General features: G+C 45.5%; 1 protein-coding gene across 3 annotated transcripts in view; it reads left to right on the top strand.

Moving 5' to 3' along the window:
• Positions 1–2222: 2222 nt before the first annotated feature.
• LOC147905122 (uncharacterized) overlaps positions 2223–23720 on the top strand; it is a 45233-nt gene continuing 23735 nt past the window's right edge. Inside the window, exons 1-7 of one of the 3 annotated variants that reach the window (XM_087390284.1) lie at positions 2223–2577; positions 2727–2941; positions 5707–5922; positions 6049–10542; positions 10641–10843; positions 11071–11147; positions 20108–20235. In XM_087390284.1, the coding sequence (XP_087246410.1) occupies positions 2735–2941; positions 5707–5922; positions 6049–10542; positions 10641–10843; positions 11071–11104 (5154 nt within the window). In that variant the 5' untranslated portion in view covers positions 2223–2577; positions 2727–2734 and the 3' untranslated portion in view covers positions 11105–11147; positions 20108–20235. Of the gene's footprint in view, positions 2578–2726; positions 2942–5706; positions 5923–6048; positions 10543–10640; positions 10844–11070; positions 11148–20107; positions 20258–23720 lie in introns of those variants that run through there. The other 2 variants (XR_015542711.1, XM_087390278.1) reach the window with 2 other exon arrangements.

The following is a 23720-nucleotide window of genomic DNA, read 5'->3' as shown; positions in this document are numbered from 1 at the left end:
ATGCATTGAAAGTCATAGCTTCTACTACATCAATTGTACATCAAAATTTGTCATTGAGTGCTCCACCTCCATAAATTATAAGTTACTTGACACAAACTAAGTAGGTGTAGTGAAAGCTAGACAAAAAGCCAAAGCCCTTGAAAAGGTAAGTATTTGAATCTCTATTGCAAGCAGTAAAGCCTACAAAGCGAAAAAGAGAAGAGTAGACAATGACTTTTTCAATGATGAGAACAATGATAGTGAGAAGAATGAGATGATTGCAAGAAACAAAAACACAAAGGAAGGACCATTTCTTTGGTTTTATACTTTTATTGGATAGGAAGCACCCCATATCTTCAACTACATTATTGCACAGTATTTGGTACATGCCACTTTGGCTTTTACATCTATCTAGATGTAAAAATGAATTGAACCTCATAGTAAATTCAACAATATGTTATGATAATGTTTGAATGTGCGTTTAATGGATGAATTGTATACAAACATATTCTCTATTTGAATGCTCCTTTTAATGTACGAAGTGTAGAGAAACATGTTCTCTATTATGATCCATGTTCTTCAACATGAGGGTGTAACTTGAGATTGTGCTTAATGAGCTTTATGGACATAAGATTCAAAGACCAACAGTAGCCTCAAACTTATCATTGCTGACAAAATACAAGTTATAAAATTATAAATTCAACACTCTATCAATGTAATTTTGAAACTTTGATTTACGTAGTTGCTAATATTTGGCCTTTAAATTAAGGAATGCTCATATTTAGGGGAACTAAGTCCCATGACAATGGAGTTTTTGATTAAGTTTGTTTGATTACTAGGTACATCAAATATTTTTTGAAATAGTGGGTACATCATTAATAACAAAATTAATTTATTGCTTACACACATGTGGGGGAGGGATGGAAAGGCATGATTCATGGGGGATTCACACATGTTTAGATACCTGGGTTGGGAAATGGTGTCCAGACATTAATGTGTTTCACACATGATCGAACATAGTAGTAGCTTTTCATGATTTTGGAGTGTCAACACCTTGGGTGGCCTACTTAGGTGAGATGAAAACAAATATGATGGACATAAATTTCATCTTACTATTTTGTGTTGGCGACATTCAATGGCCCTTCACACTCACTTTGTCTGGACATGTGTGTATCCTACTTAGCACGCGCACACGCATGCACACACATACACATATATGCACTCACAATTTTTTGGTAATACTTTATATTGTTGTGCGGGAACCTCAGAAGAGGTGATAACCCCGCATGAAGTACAAAAGGTAAAATTACAACTACGAGCTCTTGACAAAAGAGTCAAGATGCCATAATAAACTCGAACCTCAGGAAGAACTAGAGTGAGGCATAACCAAAGTTAACCTCTAGTTTTCCAGAAAAGTATACAAAGGAACAATTTCACGAGTATCAAAACGAAGGCATTTATCCCCTTAAGATTCTTGCGAATGGTAGTTGGTATTCTACATTTTTGAAGCAGCAGATCAAACACCGACTCCATAAGGAGGTGAAAAAGCTCTAAATCAGAGAAAGTATCAAAAGCTGCTTCTTGCATTGATATATTATGTGAGAACTTTGCCATATGAGACTATGGGGCATCTAAATGCATATCCTACAGGTGACGGATGCTGAACATCTATGGCCATATCCCTAATTGCATCCATGGGCATAGCTTCATGAACCACAATCAGATCTAGAACATTACTATGAGGAGGAACAATAGTATATGAAGGATCAACAACTTGTGGATGAGGAGTTGTATCTGAGCCTGTAGCCTCTGCTCTACAACTTTCATCTATGTAAACCTTCCGCGGTATCGAGGGGGATCTTTGAGAGAAGGATTGCTGATTTACCAAATTACTAGCGGCATGCAAGCCCAATACTTGAAAAGAGATTGGAAGTGTTTGGACATCTGAGCAGAGAGAGGCTTTCTTTCAACCTTCTTCCATTGTTTCTTGGTAACCTGGAAAGGCAACTTCTCCGCCAAAGTTGTGGGAGGTACTATAGTTGGCAATGGAGGGCGAGGCGCTTGATTTTCTTGTAGGGAACACTGTCGAGCAAAGTGACCAAGCTTTCGAGGACATATCCAGTGATAGGCACTTGCATATCTCTAAGAATGCACACTCGAGAGCATCTTTTTGCCTAGCATGGAAGTCTTACTAGGAACATGAAGAACACGCTTAAAGCAACGCAACAAGAGTGAATTTGTGGAAAGAAATGCACATATACAAATACATAGTGCAAAAGTATAAATTCGTCTGTGCGAAACCTAAACGCTTTGTTAATCTGGTGAGCTGTGGTTACGACTCCCGTTGCTCTTCCTGTCTTCCTGCACGTTCATCCCTGCATTTTTCCTCTGTTTTTGGCAACGTAACCTGGTTCAGCACGTCATCCGAGGCATAGCTGTGTGTACAACGTCAATCACATCATCTACACCGAGCCTGCGAAAGCCCTCATGCCACAATTGGGGGCGGAAGAGAGGAACTGGACTATGGCGCCTTTACTCTGCAATTTTCTTATTTGACGCAGCTCGTGCTGAAGTGCGTAGGCTTTCGGAGATCTTAAAGTGAGATACGAACCGGGCTTTCCCTTAAATTCGACGACTTAGTATGCGCAAAACTAGAAGACTAGGAGGATTTTGTCAGACAGAGGCTTGTATTTGCACGAGTTATCTCAAAAGTTTTTTATTAACTGTGTTTCTTGGACTGCCTGAAGGTTTCGAAATGGGTTTTGATCCTGAATGCATCCTCCAGCCGGAAACCGTCCCTGCCGAGTATTATTGTCCTTTATGTCGTCAGCTTGTCCACCCCGCCGACGTTCAGCAGACGCAATGCGGCCATGTCTTTTGCAGGCCATGCGTATCGTACATACTGGGAACCACCCGTTGTTGTCCTTACGAAAATCATCCTATCAACGAAACTGACCCAAAGGTAAATCTTAGCTTGACCTCCGACGTTCAAATTGCTTACTGCAGAAATTATTTTGAACTGAGCTTACAGTTTCTCTAAAAGCAAGGCCTGAAGAGGTGATGCTTGTTGATTGCAAAGGCCTTCAAATATCGCGCCCTTAAGCAAAAAAAGGTCCTTCAAACAGCAGTAAATACACGTTCACACCAAGCTTCAAAATTTTATAATGATATACGGGACACGCATAAAGCGACCATAAGAGTTACAACGAGTTATCCTATCGAGAGAAGAGTGCCTCCTACCTCATCTCCTAGGTAGACGTAAGTGCAGTGTTGGGTTTTTGGAAGGGGCAGGTAGTGATGAAGGTGAGTGGGTTTTGTGTTTTGAATGTCGGTTTCAGGTCTGTGGTTACATTTTATGGTCTTTGTACTCTTGAGAGTCGGCCTTCTTAGTACGTTTGCGTCTCCTACTTTTGCGGTAAATGTCAGTTTTTGAATGCGTGTGTTTCTCTATTCTTAGCAGGGCTTACGTCAAGGGCCTCAAATACGTGGGGTCTAATAGGCAGGTAGCATGTCCATTGCATCTTAAGAAGGGACGAATGCTTGTACACAAGGTTGAGCCATGCTTTTGCTGTACTTAACTTTCGAAGGTACGGTCCAAGTTATTAGATAGTCTCTAATAGATATTATCTTATCAAGTTGTCGAGCCTGTGGCTTCCAAGCACATTGCTGTATTTTTTGTGCGGATTATGAAACAACGTTGTGGAAATACAAACTCTAGTTCTGTCCAAAGCCTAGGGGCTTATGTGCAAGTTTTGGAATCGATGTCTCTTGGACTAAGAGAATAGAAGAAACGGTTCGTTACCACTTTGCACTACCTGATGTGAGGACTCTTTTGAGTGAGTTCCCTTATTGGTGGAATTGATAGATTCTAATGACATGCTCAAAAGATGCCTTGTCCCAAAGATCCAAGGTGCTTAAATATGGACGCCATTTATTCACTTTCTAAATGTCGAATTGTGATTCGGTCATCCCAACTCCTTGGAGCTTGACGCTAGAAATGCCAAGGATGTTAAAGAAGATGAGGGGTAAACCTTACGTTGGGGACGTGGACTTTGCAATAGTGGTTTGAATTGTGATTTGGTTATCCCAACTTCTTGGAGTTTGGCGCTAGAAATGCCAAGGATGTCAAAGAAGGTGAGCGTAAACCTTACTTTGGGCCCTGGGGACATGTGGACTTTGCAATAGTGGTTTTGGTAAAGAAGCCATTCGATGGCACTAAGATGGTGGAGGCCTTATTTCTATATCCCCTCGGGGAGTTGGTTAAAGGTTTTCGCATGGGGTGGCTAGGGTGTACCCCTTGAGAGCGGGATGTGACCCTACGTAGTCCCATGCCACAAGTACCACTTTGCGAAGAAAGAATGGGAAAGATGGGTAGGCCAAGTATGCATAGTTTGTCCGTGGTGAGATCAAAGTGCCTCAAAGGTAGAAAGTGAAAGAAGGACTGTGAGAGAGAGAACACAGGGCTGGACCCCCCCTCGGGAAAAAAACCCAAGGTCTTGATTGCAATAGAAATCTCTTTGTACAAGGCGGCGCAGGATGGAGGAGTACGGAGAGACTAGAGGCCCTTAATTTGTAGACGAGGTCAGCTAGCTAGAAAGCATTTGCTTTCTAAAAGCTGGGCCTGCTTTCTTGCCTAGAATAGGCAATTTCTCCTAGAAAGCTAGGCTTTCTCAAAAATCTGTTCGGGAGTGCATCTAGACTTTTCTTTATAGGGCTTTGGTTCACCCCTCGGCTTCTATTCTTCCTTTGAACTTGGGCAGAAACCACATTCTTCTTGATGGTGTCTCCATTCTTGCTTGACCGTAGCAAATCTTCTTTCATTAGCTCGACCACTGAAGCTTGAAAGCATCAAATCTTAAAGTTTTGTCTTGGAATTAATACTCACTTAGGCACGAATACTAGGTTGCAAACCAGCCCTAGCTTTGTCTTTTTCTCACATTTTGTGCCCAGATTTTTGAAGTGGGCTAAATCCTGCGTCGCTACAATTAAGGTGGTCTCAGATTTTTCTCAATTTGGTACCAATGAACCCGTAAAATGCCAGGAACGACTTTCCCTTCTGTGGATAACTCCGATCCATCCAATTTTGGGAAAAACAAAAATAGTTTTGAATGATAATGATGGGAATGCATTTTCTCGTCATCTTTTTGTCTTTGGAAGTTTATGGCTAGGGTCAATGTCGAGTTGCAAGCCCATATGATAGAGAAAAGCACAAGTTTGAAAGTTAAAAAATTGACTTTTTCACAGAGAGAGAGAGAGACAGAGAGAGAGAGAGAGAGAGAGGGCACAGTTCCGATGCAAGATACCAGTGCTCCTTGCCTCATCTCTGATTTGCTTTCTCTGGCTCTCTCTCTCTCGTGCTGTCTAGTGTTTCACGCTTCCGCATGTGCAATGTTTGACATGGTATTAGAGCGAGGAGCTGGGACCTAGAGAAGAGATTGGAGGCGTCTAGATCAAGGCTGATTTTGTACATGGAATGGAAATAAGCAAGCTTCCAAATGTAGTTGAAAGGGCTGGGATGAAAATGGGCTTATTCATCTTAATGCTGGCTGTGAAGTGAAAATTCTGACCGTCAGTGTAAGGGTGGGTTGAGAGGGTTTCAGTCTCCTACACTTGTTGTTAAGTACCATCTGTGCAAGCACTATTGGTAATAGCTGTGGAAAACAAATACGTTCCGTCTTTGATGAGTTAAGAGATTAGATGTCAATAACACTTCTCGTCACCCTACAGAGTTTGCAGGAGACAAACCTTGCAGTATATGAATTTCTTGGTCGAATTGGTGTGCGTTGTCTCTTTCATAAGAGTGGATGTACTTGGCAAGGGCAGCTAGCTGACTCTGTTGCACATTCTGCAAGCTGTGGATATGGGAATTCTCCAGTGATTTGCAATAGTTGTGGGGTTCAAATATTGCACCGGCAAGTTCAAGAGCATGCACAGACTTGCACAGTAAGTACTTACTATCTTGAACAGTTACACTTGCATAGTGTTGTCTTCATATGTTAAACTGAAATTGGGCTATGTTTTTGTACTGTTTGCTGGGGATTTTCTAATGGTTTGTATTATATGTTGTAGGGGACCATACCCGAAGGCCAATCTCAGTCTCAGCCCTTGCCACAGCCACAACCACAACCACAACCACAACCACAACCACAACCACAATCAAAATCACAACCACAACCCCAGCCCCAGCCCCAGCACCAGCCCCAGGCCCAGGCCCAGGCCCAGACCCAGGCCCAGCCCCAGCCCCAGCCACAATTACAGCAGCCGCAGCCACAGCCGCAGCCACGGTCTCAATCGCAGCCCCAATCTCATGTGCAACAATTTCCTCAGCAGCTCACTGGTCAACACATGTCAGGTGTAGTTCAGGATATCAATCAGGTAGTTCAAGTGGGGATGCAGGTTGCATCGCAGCATCCTGGTGGGCAAGGTCAGTCACAGTATCTCAGTGGGCAAGGACAGACAGGGCCTGGAGTACAATGGCAGCAACCCCCCACAGCACAAGCACCCCAGTATGCGTTGGGCCTGCAAGACCAGCCTCAGCTTCAACCTGCCTTTCAACAGCAGGGGACCACTCCAGTGGATCAATGGTATCATCAACAGTATCAGCAGTACAACCAACAACAGTATGAGCAGCATCCACAGCTCCACCAGCATGAACCATACCAGCAATTACACCCCCAGCAACAGCAAGTATTACAGCAGCAGCTGCCAGGAGCCCCACCTCAGCAATCAGTGCAAATGCCACAGCCATATCAACTGCAAGAACCAGCTTTACAACAGCAACCGAGCATGCAGCAGCAAGTTCATCAGTCCCTGGCCCAAATGCAGGCACAGCAGCCTCATCCTCAGCACTTCAATCCCCAGCCATCTCAATCCCAGCATCATCCACACCCCCAGCATTCCCATCCACAGCAGGTCTATCACCAGCAGGTCTATTCCCAGCAGCCACATCCCCAGCACTTACATCCACAGCAGCAACTTCCCCAGCCACTTCATCCCCAACAGGTTCCTCCTCAACAGTCCTATCAACAGAATCCCCATCTACGGCCTCAGCTTCATCAGCCACATCAGACCCCCCATCCTCAGCAACCCGAGCTGCAGCAACCCCCTCCCCATCAGCCTAATCATCAGCATCATCCTCTGCAACAGCAGCCTCACCAACAGCACCCCTCTCAGCCTCAACCTCCGCTGCAGCATATACACATACAGCCACAGCCTGTGCATCATCAAATGGGGCCTCCTAAACACATGCAGTATCCTCCAGCTATGCGTCCGTTTCAGCAGCTACAACCCTGGGAACAACCTCAGCGATCTCATCAGGTGGGTTGGGCAAAAGATGGAAATTTGCTGATGGCGCATGGAGATTTGGTGGGACAAGTGCAAAAAGTGCAGGAGCCAAAGGTCCATCAACAAATGGCAGGTTTGCCAAGAGTGAGTCAACAACTGCAGCCACAGGCAGCACCTCAGTGGCAAGGAAAAGGTTTACCAGGCCATGCTGGAAATATACCTGCTCATCAGCATCAGCCACATGGATTTCAGCAAACAATGCAGTCCCCCTCAAATACCGCTCAAGCAAACCAGCACATGCGATCTCCTCCAGAATTAGGGCGGCAGGTGACTTCACAGCCGTTGAGCAATCAAAATGCACCTCTGGCTCCTCCAGCTGGGCAGAATGGCCAACTGTCAAAGCCGCTGCCAGCACCTGTTCAAAAAGGGAATGGTCCTGTTTGTATTCAGCCCATGCAAGGCGGCAAGATTGCAGAGGCAGCTGCTACTGGACCTCCACCAAGCAAGCCCAAACAAGAACTGATCCCAGAGGCTCAGCAGGATGCAAAAGCCAGTCAAGCTCCCCCCGCTGTTGGTGGTAAAGAGCCCACAAAATCACTGGGACCTGCTGCCAATGAGAGAGAAGCTACTCCTGTCAGCCAACAGCAGAAGGCAGACGATCAACAAATTGATCAGAGTGCCCATCCTCCACAGAACAAACCACCATCGTTGGAAACCCCTTCATCACAAGCTGTTCCAAATACCCAGTCTCAGGCTCCACCTTTCACAGGAGAGGAAGGAACTCCCCAGGGTACTACAGATGAGGAACCAGAAAGTAAGCAGTCACCTCCTCACACTCAAGAACAGTCACACCCTGAGTCACCTAGCAAAATCATTGAGCCGCTGACACAACCTCAGTCACCTAAGAAAAATACTCAGCATCTGCTGCAGCCTGAGTCACCCAAACAAAGCACACAGCTGTTGCCGCAGTCACCAAGGAAGAATCCTCCACAAATAATAGAGCAGTCTCAGCAGCAAAACCGTCCACTAATACAGGATCAGTCTCCTTGGCTGAAGCTTCATCAGCTGCAGCACCCAGTTTCCAAGGCAAGTCCACACCAGCTGCAGCATCAGCCTCCTCAGCAGCAGTTCCATCAGGTACAGCACCAATTACCAAAGCCAAAGAAAGCTGTGGACTTTCAAGTCCCACAGATACAGGAGCCTCTCATACCCAGCTTGCGGCACATGGTTGGACTTCCAAGGCTTCCTATCCAGCTGCATCCAGGAGGAGCTGCTTTCCCTTCATTCCCAAAAATCCCCCATCAAGTCGGTCCTAGGCACATACCTGCAGAGGGTATGCTGGGAGTATCACATTTCATGAATCCTCAATTCAGCGGGTATCCAAGTCAAAGGCCGCTGTTACCAGTTCAGGCTGGGCCAGCAGCACCCCGGCATAGCTTTCCCCAAGGCTTGTTAAATGAGGAGCCATCTCAACGGTATCCAGATGGTTTTGCAAGTTTTCCAATTGAGCAGCCTCAATCACCAGCCACATCTCGTGCAATGTCTCCTTTGACACCATCTCTCTTGACTGGAATGCCTCCAAAGCAATCTTTCTTGGCACCTCCTTTTCAGATGGAAGGTCCAAAACCATCAACATTTGATCACAGTAGACAATTTACGGAGCAAAAAGCGGCATTTGAAATTGAAAAGTATCCAGGACGTTCCATGAATGGTGAGCAGCTTTTGGGGCCCAGACCTGAAGACCCTTTCCTAGCAGATGCACAGTTGCGGTTACAGCAGAGGTTCATGACCAGGCCTGAACCGCCATTGCAGCAGCTAAGATTCGGACAAGGAAGTCCTCCAAAGGCACCGGAGTCTCTGTCCCAGCTTCCACCAAATGGCTCTGTTAATGTCTTCAATCCACCATCGAGAGTGTTGCCACATCCATTAATGAATGCTTTCCCTGCTGATTTGGAGGCTAAATCTGGAGCTTCATCTGAAGGGGCTGTGGGTTGGGAATTTCACTCGGATCAATCAAGAGTATCATCGCACCTTTCAAGGGGCTCTTTCCCTGTAGATTTGCAGGCTAGATCTCGAGTTCCATCTGACTTTGCAGCAGGTCGGGATTTCCATTCAGAGATTGGTCTGCATCATCGTCAACATATTGAATTTGGTGGTTGGCTTAACAACCCACAGGATCTGGGGTTACGAGCTAATTTCTCTTTAGATGTTCAGGCCCATTTCAAGTATCCACCAGATTCTAGTGGACCTGGTCCTTCTCCTGACACAGTAAGCAGATCGGGACCTCCACAGGACACTTATTCGAGGCACGCACCTCCAATAGACATGGGGTCCTGTCAGCCATTTCAGCTTGACAGTGAGTCCCGTCCAAGATTTCCTTTGGATATTGAGCCTCGACCTCCATTTCAACTGGATGGTGATTCCCGACCCAGGGCCCGTTCTAATGTAGAGCCCCGGCCTCCATTTCTGCTGGATGGTGAATCACGCCCCAGGTTCAGTTTTGATGGAGAACCCCAGCCTGCATTCCAACTGGATAGTGGTTCTCGTCCAAAGTTTGCATTAGATATTGAACGTCGACCTCCATTTCAGCTTGAAGGTGATTTCCGCCCTAGATTCCCTGTTGACACTGAACCTCGTTCGGGGATGCCTTTGGATATAGAACAGCGGCCGCCTCCATTTTCTCTAGAGAGGGAGCCCAGGCCGAGGTTCTACTTAGACATTGAGTCTAGACGTAAATTTCCTCCCGAGGAAATGCCTCGAACTGGGTTTTTGGCGGATTTAGGGATGCAAAGTCGAATGTCTATGCCACAGGCAGATTTTATTGGTGGGCGCCATGAGAGTCTTGGACTACCCACCGACTTCTTGTCGCCACATCTAGAGTTTACCACCAGGAGCAGACCTTATCCTGTATCATCTCTTCATAGTCCTGATAGGGAACCTGTAAGTCAGACAATGAGAAGGGAATCTAGATACTCTTCAGGGTGGAGGGAGCCTATTGGCTTGTTAGGACCTTCTGAATCACCCCATCAAGGGAAAACAGTACATTCAGGGCCAGAGTTTGGCCATGATACCCTCATGTTTGAAGACCGTCGTATAAAGGGGGTTGGGTTGCATCCACACAGTCTTCACGAGCCCATGAATCAAGGCAGGCATTTTTACCATGGTGGACGAGCCCATGAAATGAGTGGTCCAGAATCAGCTTTTCTGCATGTACCCTCAAGTTTTGGACTACAAGGTCCTCCCCATGGGTTATTGAATGGCGGTCCATATTACAAATCGGTAAGTTTGGGTGAAGGTTTTCTGCTGCTCAACTTTTTCAGCTGCATCTATCTTAGTTAGCTCTATAATCTGCTGCTTTTTGTGCATATTATCTGCAGGGCTCATTCAGTGATGAGGTAGAGCCGCTTGATTTTGGAAGGAAGAGGAAACAAGCAGGTAGCTCTGGTTGGTGTCGCATTTGTCACATTGATTGCTACACTGTGCGAGGGCTGGAAGATCATTCACAAACTGAGGAGCATCGGAAGAAGACATTGGATCTGGTCCTCAGTATCAAACAAGATACTGCAAAGAAACAAAAGCAGTAAGTAGATGGCTTGAATTATCACATAGTTTTTCTTTGTGTTTTTTTGGTTTATTGCTCCTTATTTTTCTTTCAAGTGTGCAGGTTGCCTAGCAATAGTGAACACTATCGATAAAAAACTAGAACTTCTGGGCCATGTTGTTAGTCATTGTCAATGTGTTTCTGGAACTACAGCTGTTAGCAACTTTGGGCTGCAGGCCCTTAAATTGTATCTATTTCTGTGTTAGTGTTTGGCAAACTAAGGCTGCACAGATCTACTGAGTGTTGGATTTGGGGCAACTCTTCATCGCTGCTTGGATGGAGTGTGAGTAGCCGTTATCTCTCATTCACTAGAGTCATCTTATTGATGACATAATTGGCGTGCCATGGTATGGGCCAGTGCCGTGCTTGAGATACTCGATCACTTCAAGTACTACTTATTGATTTCAAGCTGTTTCTTATGTCTCTGTACTTTTTGGGATGTGCTGCAGCAAGTCACGTGTTTTTAAGTCAGTGCCATGTTATGATACCATGAACAATAATATAAGTCCAAGTCATTGGTTTTGTACTGAAAGAAGGCTTCTTTCACTAGTTTGCATGTAAGTTTTGAAGGAAAAAACTTTGTGCAAGAGCTGGGGTGATACTGTCGAAAATGGCCGGGTTTTTCATTCTTCTATGATATAAAGAATGAAAGGAAAGTGAGCGTTCTAAATGTTTAGATGGTTAGAGGGAAAAAATTTCTTTGATATGAAGTTGTGCCATACCTAAAACATGAACCTTCTGCCCCCTCTGCCCTTAACCCCCACCCCTCTTCCACCTTAAGAAAAAAAAAGCCCCAAATACACCTTTGATGCTCTGACAAAGGTTTAAGTGCAAGCACCTACACCTTCCCCCTCTCAAACCTCTCTCTCTCTCTCTCTCTGTGTGTGTATGTGTGTGTGTGTGTCTGTCTCTGTCTCTGTCTCTGTCTCTGTCTCTGTCTCTGTCTTTCTCTCACTCTGAGTTTCTTCTGTTCTTAGCTTTTGAGCTGTTGGGTTTGTACAGAACTTGACACAAGTACTACAGGGAAATTTCGGCTAGTCTCTTTCCCCCTCTAGTGCCTCATTTTGTCTCTCACCCAGAGTAGCATGGGCTTGCAGAGACTTTTCTCAGGCATGAGCTTCCAGCCAGGTGCCCACGCATGAGATGATCGACAAGCACCTAGCATCTGATGCCACATAATGATAGATGCCATCCTTTTTGACACACAGAGGGAGCCAGTGCATCTAGTGCTTCAATTTGTCTCTCACTCAGAGCATGGGTGCCTCAATTTGTCTCTCACCCAGAGCAGCATGGGCTTGCAGAGATATTTTCTCAGGCAATGAGCTTCCAGCCAGGTGCCCATGCATGACACTGGAGATTCTGATAGGAGGATCGACAAGCACCTAGCATTTGATGCTCATCACGATTAGACTCCATCCTTTTTGACAGACAGAGGGAGCCAATGCATTTAGCGTCTTCAATCACCACTTCCTTTGTCGAAATCTTAGGACTTCTTCTGTAGCGCACTTTAATGATTCCTTTCCGTGGGTGCAAGTTGAAAGGCAGCCATCCTCCAGGCCCCCCGATGCGTAGGACCTTTCAAGATCTATGGGACTGGTGACCACTCTTAAACACATATTGGTCATTTACATCCCGTGAAAAAATAATTAAAAAGCTTTCTATGCTGTGAGTATTTGCTGAGGTAGCTTATGTGTTAGGCCAAGGACCTTGTTGTGGTGCTCCAAGACTTCTTTTAGGTAGCTTCCGAGCTATTGGGCTGGCTGTGCCAGTAAATTTTTCAGATTACCTCTGCTGCCATCATACTTTTCTCGGATATGTGCGTACGTTCCACACTTCAAGGGCAAGTGCTGTTCATGTTCCACTTCCCCTGCAGGGCATATTTTTGCAGATCCTTTCCTCTCTTGGGATCCTGGGTCGCACCTTCTCCACCTCTAAACGGTGCGATCTGGTTCTTATTTTGCAGGTCGAATTCCTTTTAAACATTGAGATGTCTCCCCCGAGATATTTCTGCATTGTGTAGCTGTCCATCGGGTTGGTTTGCTGTTGTAAAACTGCATTTTTGTTCTTTGATGTATCCATATCTTCTGTAGCATTTTCTGCGTTACTAGGTCTCTGATTTCTTTTGGATCTTCTGGTATATCAGTGGTCTTTATGCCCCATATCACCATCCATTCCTCCCCATCTCTCTACCAGCCTGTGGTCTTTGTGGCCTCCATGGCTTTGTGTGGTATCCGCCGATTTGCATCCATCTTCCTTATCTTATTGAGATACCCCAGGTTCTGGCATAGTGCTTCTCCCTCCAATGGTATCATACCAGTCTCGGCCAGTAAGATGGGATATGGTGTCTGTGCCTTGACTATAGCTCTCCTATGACAAAACATTTATGCATTGTTTCTATTCTTTTCCGATATGCTCTTGAGAGACTGGGTACCCAGGCTGAGCATCCATAAAGAATCCCTGTTTGCAGAAGCATGCTGTATAGGAGTTTCCTCGTGCCAATTCCAGAGGTTTGCCTTTGTGCATTTATTTTGAAAGCTGCATGTGTGTGTGTGTGTGAGAGAGAGAGAGAGAGAGAGAGAGAGAGAGAGAGAGAGAGGTCTGGAAGGCCTCGTGGGCCTATGGGACAAAGTACACCAAAATAGAATGGGAAACTCATACAAGGCTCAAAGGGGTGAATGAAAGGGTGTGCTAGGGTCCTTGTTTGGTGTTATGCTAGAAGAGTGGATGGATGCAATGAGAGCTGAGTTACATTCCATTGCTAAAAATGGCACATGGGAATTAGTAGATCTCCCTGCATAAGCTATAGCTATAGATCTCAAAACCTTAAAAGCTCAGACGAGATTGGAGCTGAGAGTCCAGACCTGAATCAGAAACTGAAACTGGCACCGTAGTCTCTCTCCGGTGGGGTGCGTGCGAAGATCTCCCAGATCTGCATCTGTCGAGTTGTCTCGCGCTGCGGTGGTGGACGTGGTCTCCTTGATCTCTGTATCTAATGGGTTGTGTCAAGAGTGACTCCTCGTCTCGCTCGACCGCCTCAAGGAGGGCAGAGATATGTCGGATCTTGATCGTGCGTGCCCTGGTCACTCTCCGTGTCATGTGTGAACGATGCGTCTCTCGTTTGGTTTTATCTTGTCGACTCTCTCCACTGATCCATTGCACTCGCAAGTCAGCTAACTCCCCCTTCACCCCATCGTGTCCTGGACTTGACTCAAAAGCATAGAAGTCTTGACACGTTGCTTTGCTCGGTCTGCCTCCAAAACCTGTGGTGCTGTACCTGCATGCTGCTGTCTGATCTGTCATAGTAGTGTATCTTTGTGCCGTTGCATCTCAATTAGATAGAGCCCAATGCAGACTTGGTCTTGGAAATGGATTAGTTGTGAGGGTGGACCAAAGCTGTGCCCCTTCTGAAATTTGTATCTCTTGAATCCTCCTGATCAAACAGGAGCGTGGAATAGTGTTGAAGGCCTTTCGAAAGTCTACAAAGCAAGTGTAGACTTTCTGGCACCTCGATTTTGCTGCCTTAGTGATGGCTCTCAAAGTCAAGATGTGATAAAGGATGGAGTGCTTGCCCTAGAGCTTGCTGCCCATGTGCCTCTGGGTGGTTGTTGATCTCCCTCTAGCACTAATCCATAGATCTTGGTCAGAGCGTGGCCAATCATGAGAGTACGGTAGTTCTCATCCCTTGCTTTGTGTATGGGCACAATGGTTGGGGCTCCAAGAGGATGGGAAGCCATGACAAACAATGTGATTGAACATCTGTGCTAAGATCAGAGCTAGGACCTCTTGAGCACGTGCGAAATGCTCTGTCCGTAACTCCTTGTGGTCTTGAGCTCGCCAGCTATGGAGCCAGCAAAGTGCACCCCTTATATTATGTGCAGTGAACAGATGGCATGTGGTGGGCCTGGGCGTAGAGGACATGTTAGGTGGTGGACGTCATAGAGTGAGCTCGCATAAGTGTGCCGAACCCTTGGATCTATGATGGGAACAAGTGGCTTCTCCTTAGATAAAAGCCCCCTTCTAATGGTTGGGTCCCCCCCTCAGAATGGTCAAATCATCTCCTCCATCTTGGGTGTGAGGAAAGCTCGCCTCTTGTGACGTGTCAGTTGTCGTGAAATCCCCTGTGCCTCATGTGTCGTCACGTGGTCCAAGGCTCGCTCTCGTGTGACGTGCGATCTCATCTCTCTGCACTCATCCTCGTACCAAGGATTCTAAGGCATCGTCCCAATGGGGGCATGTGCTGCGGATTTGGTCGTGGGGAAAGATCTAGCGGTTGCGTCATGTACCACTAAAACCAAGGTGTCCGAGGCTCGGGTGAGGTTTGCATCATCTCGAAGTAGGTATGAGAGCTCACGAGCTAAGTGGCTCACGTAGACTAGGTCGAGCACGATCAAAGTGGATCTGGACACGAGTGGGTATGGGGGGGGGGGATCTCCCTGTGGGTGGCATAGTAGCTGAGATTTGAAGGCCAGGTATGAGTGGTCAGAGCTGAGTGGGGAGAGGCACAGTAAAGTTGTGTATTTGTGGTGCAAAAGCTAGGGGACCCATCAGATAATCCACTGTACTAGTCCCTCCACCATGCGGGAAACAAGTAAGCTCACCAGATGATGGCCATAATCAAGTCATGGACTGCTCCCAGCTCAAGAAGATGTCGCTTGTACCTTGTCAAGTGTGGTGCATCTGCCGAGTGTCTCATAGTCCTGAGCCTACTAGGTCTAGCTTTGGCACTGTGAGAGAGTCAGAGTCAAAGTCCAGCAAGGCCACCTGCTTGTCTCCTGTGCGTGCATTGAAGTCACTGAGAAGGAGGATGTCCCCTTGCTTGGGAGAACTCCATGATGTCATCATATATTGTCTCATATGGGTTATGTCCCTCTGTAGTGACCTCATGTGCATAGGATGATGTATCTAGGGGGAAGTAACACACTTCAATCGGTCGTGCCTCCGATAGTCGGACCTGTATTTACATGGGTCATGCATGCTCCTCTCTTCGTACCACATTAATGAAAGGCCTTAGCTTCCTATAGGCTGACTCCCAAGTATATTCCATCACTGTGGGCAGCCCTCTCTCAGGGGCTCTCGTGTCTCTCGGTATAAAAGATCATGTCTCCGTTAGTGTATGTCTCCAAGAAACCCCCTGGATCACACCAAAGTGTACCTTTTCAATTCCACACTGCCATTTTCAATCCACTTTGTCCACTCATCCCATTGGCCCGACACCATCATAATTTTCCTTCTTCCTTCTCTCCCCTGTCTACTCTTTCCCAGATAATCACTTTGCCATCTTTGTATGCAGCCCCCTTTCCTGCCTCTCTTGCTGCCGTTACTCATAGCATCCCCTCCCTTCTGTGCTCTTGCTGTAAGAGAGTGAGGTCATCATCTAAGTATCCCTTTCAGAGTTGCCCTCATGCTCATGAGGGTAGACCTATCCATGGCAGTCCGGAGTTTCAGCATTAATGGTTTTGTTGGTGACTCCGCCTTGCCTACCCTCCAGGCTGATTCGCACGTAAGGTGTACACCCATCTCAGTGACCAACGCTTGTGCATCTGCCATCTGGTATCCCCCACTTTCAAGCCTCTTACCAGGACATTCAAAGCCTTGCTAGCCATTAGATAAGTAACAATTAGACACATATCTTTCAAAAATCCACAGAGAAAAGGAAAAGACCCGGCACTTGATGGGTTTTGAATGAGGTACATCTGCTACCCATGTTAATCCCATGCATATTTCTTTTATTTATTCGATGCAAGGCTTCAGTTACAATAGTAACATAGATCCTGGGACAGAAACCAAGGTGGACATATAAATCCATTACACATAATCTGAAGTATTATAATGATGTTTTCCCTATCAAGCAGAGTACCCACTGTCAGTTTCTGGAGATATCCAGGTGAAGAAAGGCCCAAAGTCTTTAACCAGAGCCCGATCTCAGCAAAACGCCAAGGGTAAAATCTGTGAGTTCACCATGCGGACACCAATTTGTTTTTAAAACTCTGAAACAAAAAAATTCACGTTAGAAACACTTAATTGTACCAATTCTTGCTAGAAAAATGTCTAAAAATCAATATTTCATGACAAGAACACTTATAACTTAGATAAAATAAGTTAGAATTAGGTAAAACTACTCCTTGAGTGCTTACAGATGAAAAACAAAATTCTGAACTTGCATAAACAGCCTTGAATCTAATCGTATTTCAAGAACTGGCTGAAATTGTATATTGCAATTACCTTTGAGCTGGTCCAGAGCTTGGAAATATGCAAATAGTAGGACTGAAGTAGTACACGGGAGAGTTTCCAGCAAACTGTCAGGCTAGGAAGAAGCAAGAGCTAACGTTGATCAGAATTGCAAGAAGAGTGGCTCACAGTGTTGGCTGGTAGCAGAAGCGAAAACCAAATCCAATTCATCAGGAAGGTGTTTTATTGCTGCAAATAATTCTTCAGCAATCTTATGGCACCACACACACCACTAGAGCTGCTCTAAAATTATACATTATCTTTTGCTCTTCTTCTTCCTATCTTTTGTTCCCATATGCCATACTTGACATCTAGTGGGCATCATCACGATCAAGGCTTCCAATTCCCAAGCCAAAAAAGGGATCTCCAGCAAGGAAGGATAGGTAGGAGGATGGATCTTCAGATTCAAATAAAAACAGAAGGTTAAGTGCTTCTATTGCAATGGGCAAGGGGAAAGGGAATAAGGGATCTCCAATAAAGGACGACAGGCAGGAGGATTGATCTTCAAGTTTCAAAGAGAAAACAGAAGGCCAAGTGCTTCTGTTGCAACAAGATGGGCACTATGCAAAGTAGTCCAGGAAGAGAGCAGCCGACAAGGACGGCGATGAGAAGCCCAAGAAGGAGGCCAAGGGCAGTAGTAATGTCATCATTGGTAAATTATTCCTCATCATTGAGGTGATACCCTCGGTAGCCGATGTGGTATTGAAAGATGTTTAGTATGTTGACATGGTGTCACCAGGCACATGATCAACAATTGGGAGTCTCACAGTTTGCCCAGATCTGTGGATCCCAGATCTTCAGACACAGCTGCTGACAACTCAAAGTGTCCAATGGAGGGAATAGAGAGTGAGACTAAGATACCTACGGATGTGCATTCTAGTGAAGAAGAAGAAAGGGTTGGACATAGAGTGTCAAACGATTGCCTCTAAATACAGGCTCCAGCAAGTTGTGGCATGGAAATACGGAGATCTACACACAGATTGCAAATGAATGGTCTGGTGAATGGTTACCCGCAATCCATTTATCAGATATTTGTGGTTCGCGCATTATGGGCAAGCAAGCAAAGCAGCCATTTATCAAGGAATCTACATTTAAGACAGATGGTTTTCTCCAACTGTACATTCATATATCTGTGGTACTATGTTCTCACATCACTCGGAGGAGTAGTGTATTTTTTGGCCTTCAAGACGATTTCAGTAGGAAAATCTGGGTATACTTCCTGGAGAAGAAATTTTTAGGCATTTGACAAATTCAAAGAATGGCTGGAATTGTGGAAAAAGAATCTGGAAACAATGAGGACAGACAGGAGAGGCTTGTCAACTAATTTAATCGCTTCTGCCGCTCAATGGGGTAGCAAAACGTAAGACACTCCACCTGAGATGAGGATGTGATGTACGGTCACATGGCAAACACCTTAACGTTTTTTGCTGCCAGAGTAGCCACAGATTGGAGTGGAGATGACGTGGCTGATTGCACAGCGTCGTGGCAGTACAGGCATCAGTATGGTTGCAGGTCAGCGTCAAGTCAGCTGCAGGTCAGCGGCAGGTTGGTGGCTCCAAGTTGGGTATCTGATCGAGGGTACCTGGTCGGCTCACAGTTGACTCTTGTTCTGTTTCTATTAGGCCCTAGATGAAGGCTGGTCGGCGCTTACTTGTTGGCCTAGCCTAGCCCATGCCTGGGCTATTAAAGAGTGGGGGTTACATCTCCACTCTCCATCATCACAGACAGGTCTTCACCTCCAAATGTGGCTCGTTGCTCCTTCAACTCCCGTGTAGGGAAGGATACTAACATTTTGTAGAGGAGAGCCTTGTTTCCAAAAGTTGTATCTGTGGTAATGCTTCAGTTTCAGCCCGATTGGTTTTATACAGATCTACATCATCTCTTCTATTATATCCTTGGGTTAAGGATTTTACTGACATTGTTGTGCATTACATGCATGGTAATTTTTCTCACAACCTTTTACTCGACAGATGAATTAGCAACAATCTCCACCTGAACACAATGGTCCTCAGTAAGCAGAGAAGACCTGCTTTTGTGCATTCAGATACCTTCTATGGAACTGCTCTTTATAGTAAATAGGCTGGCTTTCTTGCCCTATATTGACAAGAGGTAAAAGTCGAATGCTATCTCTTTTCCTAGATTGTTTGCCCTGATCCCTTTATCTGGTACCCGCAACATGGGCACCAGGGCTGTCTTTGCGCAACCCCTGCCTCTTGTTCGCATCTTCATGAGATCTAGTTTATATAAAAAAGAGGTCTCTATGATGATATTTTCCTTTGGCCATTCGCAAAACGTGTCCAGATACCTTTGAGATTTCATTAGAGACCCACGGAAGTCCGTTTAAGATAAGGCTCTTGCATTAGTATGATGCGCTAAAGTTTTAACATACAGGTGCCCTACTAGTTAGTTACCTGTCATTGTGTGTGGTATTGGGTGTTTAGCTTATAGATTTATATCTCCCCTAATCCAAGCCACCCACAACCTTTTGTTAGCAATGGATCTGGGGGTAAGGGTATCTTTGACTTTTCCTTCTTGGAAAATGGGACGGGTGATTTCAGTTTCTGAGTCTCTTCCCCTAGAAATATTGCGACACAGTGTGTGCACTAGATGTTGTGGATCTACTTTCATTTAAGTGGTATTCTCCTGGATGTCCCTACATGTATTCACAGACGGGCATTCTGAGCTTCCAGCATTTGTGTTGAGGCATTGGGTAGACTCAACTGTGGGAGAGCTAATTGTAGAGGACTAATGTAGTTGAGCTAGTGCCTTTCATGCTGGCAGTCCATCCTTCCTTTTGCAACTTGAAAAGGCATAGTCGCCATGTGATCGGAAAAATTTTTGTACTATTGTGCTACTGTTTTCTGCTTTTCAAAATATGAAAAGTCTTTTACTTTGATGTGCTATGCAGAGGATAGATGGAGATTGCATAAAGCATAGCATTCACCATTTCCACTTTGTACTTGCGACTTTCCTGTTTGTAAAATTTTGGTACCATTCCATATGGCTTTTGAGCAGGGTGATTGGAGCAATCATGACGAATGTTGTGGAATTTGCGACTACAAGTCTGTCACGAATCATAATAATATTTTATCTATGAGCCTTTTCCTGCTGTTCAAGAATCAGGTTGCTTTGTAAGTGGAAGGAAGTCGCATCATGAGAAATAAGGTAAATTGTTGAACCTACTTGTTTGACACTCTAAACCAAAAGCTAGGTGTAGATGTTAAAAAATGATCGCTGAAGGAGAGATTGTTCAAGGATCAAGGTGAAACTTTTGCACAGTGCAGTCAACTACAGAAGCACTGTCTTTGTACTGTGTTAGAGTATCATATCGATTTCAGGTCAACTGCATTCTGATTTTGAAGATTACACAAAATCACACAAGCAGCATGAACTCCCCTACTGATATAGTTTGACTGTACCCCCGTCATGGTGTTACAGTTGTGCGTTGAAGGATATGCTCTTTTATGTTGGAAGGGTCACATTACGTGCACAATAACCTCTTATGTAGCTTGCCTCATACTTTAGGTTGGAGTGGATTTTTGGTCACAACGGCCATTTTTTTAAGGAGGAGGAAGGTTACTATCATGGGGAGATTACAGCCAAACTCGATGGCACCTTTATTTTTTGGAACTTAGACTAGGAGTAGATAGAGATAGAGGCAACTTCCTCCGAGTAGATAGAAACTTACTAAGCCACTTGGGCCAATGGAATCCCTTCAGCAAGGCAAATTGGTGTCTCCCTGTTTAGTAGCTCGCCAGCAGCAGCCAAGCTCATGGCTAAAACTCAGCCTAGATAACTAGCTATTAGGAATAGCAGAGTTTCAACAGGACATGAGCAGTTCGAGGCCATAGAGTGCTAGCCAGACACAACAAAACCAATGGGCTGAATCACAAAAACTTCTTTCTACAAATCTCCATTTAAGAAGGCTGCTTTTATAACCAACTGATGCGCATTCCATCTGTCGTCTGTAGCCAATGCAACCAATGACCATACATCTGATAGTGCAGAGCCTATAAGGAGGAGCAAAGGTCACTTCAAAATCTGTGCCCTTCTGCTGAGCCTAGGTTTTACCCACAAGTCTGGCCTTGTACCTGTCAAAGGCACCCATCAGACATTTTCTTGATTGTGTATACCCACTTGGCACTTATGGGCTTATTGCCATGTGACAGACCTCCAATTCCATGTGCCATTTTTATGAATTGCGTTCATTTGCTGTTGAATGGCTTTGTGCCAGTCTTCATCTTCTTGAGCTTTTTAAATGAACCTGGCTCATTACATCATAGAGGGTGCTCATACAGGCCACATCTGGATGCTCTCTAGCATTTCTTGAACCAGCCTTGTGACCTACTGGGTAGATGATCTGAGAGCTTACTCTCTTGCAAAATACTGATCAGCCATCGTGGGACAGTTATAGCTTGTTCCATGGCTGCTCTCTCTTCCTGTTCTGCGTCTTCAGCGTCATGGTCTGCTATGGGCTGATTGAGGCTGATTTCTGCCTCAACATGCTCTTTTCTGTCTATTAATATTCTGTACCATATCATGTTTCTGCAGCAGCATTAGGCTACCATAATCCACATGCCCAAACGTGGCATGCTATAAGTATGCCTCATGTATGGCAGACGTGGATGCTATGGCAACCATACATCATCTGTTACCTCTTCTCAAAAGATTCTAAATGATACAAGCCCTGATACAGTGTTCCAGAAGTGACTGTTGTCCAGTCCACCTCTCTGTGCATCTGTCAGTCTTGAAGTTTACAGCATAACCTTTCTTTGCAAAACAAAAAACTGAGAACAGTTTTTTCTTTATACTTGGCACACCTAACACATGTGAATTGCACAAATTTGTACCATTAGCAGCAGTAAGAGTTATTGCACCCACCCCTTCAACTGGATAGGCATAATTATTAGCAGAGGTAGTATTTTTACTAGCTGGAGCACATTCAAAGATCTGAACAGAATTGCACAACGCATCTCGTGAGAGTGTATACAGTGTCTCCAAAATTCTTTTAAAGACACCATAATCCTCCGCTTATAATGCAATGTGTATGGGCTGGGTGTTGCTGCGATATGAGAGTTGGAGGGTTTACTAATAGGGGTTGTGGCAAAGGTCTTACCTTTGGAAGCTCCATGACAGCCTATGAATGAGCTGGGGGCCTTTTTACTGTCTCTAACACCCCAGACTGAGCTAGTGGCTCAGCTCAGCCTGGGGTTAGTGTGCTGCTGCTGCGCCCCCCCGGGACCTGATCTGCATGGACTGAGTTTGACGGCTTCCTCCTCCTACCCTAGACGACCTGCTGGCAACCCCCTTTGCTGGAGAGCTGTTGGCAAGCAGCGCCCCTCTTTGCTGGTGGCGCTCCTCTTTCCTGGCGACGCTCCCCTTTGCTGGCTCAACGACGTGCGCAATCTTGGCGGCGGCGAGGGTTTGCTACTTGACGGTTTGGTTCATGACCTGGTGGCATGGCTAGGGTTGGCACGACGGTGACGACCTGGAGGCAGCGGCTAGGGTATTGCCGATTGCCATGGGTCACATATGCACAAATCACAAGCCAATACTAGCTCCAATCCACCACCTAATGCTCGGGAGGCCTTGCAAAAGAGATGCATGACATTCTGAAAGAGGAGAGAATGGCAAAGATTAGATAACATCTTTATCAAGGGAGTGCTAGAATATCCCAATGAAAACACTGGCGCATTTACCTCCAAAGTGCAAGGAATCCTTAGTAGCAAGTGCATGATGTAGAACATTGCTCTCATGGGAGCCCACAGGCTCGGATAGGTACAAGAGAATGGTTGTGTTAGACTCATCCTTTGCACTTTTAGACCCCTAGGCACGGTGCACCTATCATACATGGTTGCGTTGTATTTTTGTGAGGTTCAACTTTGTACGTGGGCGAGGATCTGACTCCACAGTAGCAGATAGTGAGGAGGCAACACATTTGTAATGAAGGCCAAAAGTGGGCTTTCTTAGTGGGTGTTAGGGTTATTAGGACTTGGGGGTGTTTGAAGATAGAGAGGTCAAAGGGGATACGGAAGTACTATATGAGTACCCTCCCTTGATGTACAATGCACGTTTTGATGTGACATCTAATCCTATCTATGCTCCTCCTTCCTTCCTGCTACTTGCTGCCTACTCTCTCTCTCTCTCTCTCTCTCTCTCTCTCTCTCTCTCCCCCCCCCCCCCCCCCTTTCCCACAAATCTCTCTCCCCCCCTCTCTTGCCTTCTCACTTCTTCCTCTCTCTCTCCTGCGCCTTCTCTTCCTTCTCTCCCTCGTTCTCTCTCCCTTCCCCTCTTCTATCCTCTTCCTCTAATCTGCCCCTACCCTCTTTTCTACATTGGTATCCGAGCTATGATGCCGAGGGGAGTTATCCCAAAGGCTAGCAAGCCTATAAAAATAGATACCCAACATCTAAGGAGAATGCAGTCACGCCAATGCTGGTAATACAGCCAGCGCAGCCCGGTCATGTCAGGCCTCTCCCTAGTACGCAGCCAAATTATGCTTCAAAGCCATTGAAGATGCCTATGTATGCAGTACAAAAATCTGGTTATTTTCAGGCAATTGCAGCTTCAATAACAAAAGAGTTTTGTGAGGCTAGGTGCTCTAATAAAAACAGCAGCCAACTGGATG

The sequence above is a fragment of the Dipteris shenzhenensis genome, chromosome 2 (assembly GCF_047967505.1).
Source record: "Dipteris shenzhenensis isolate YYH24624 ecotype China chromosome 2, Dip_SZ_1.0, whole genome shotgun sequence".
Lineage (NCBI taxonomy): Eukaryota > Viridiplantae > Streptophyta > Polypodiopsida > Gleicheniales > Dipteridaceae > Dipteris > Dipteris shenzhenensis.
Note: the sequence above shows the minus strand (reverse complement) of the source record. Positions and strands in the feature narration are given on the sequence as shown.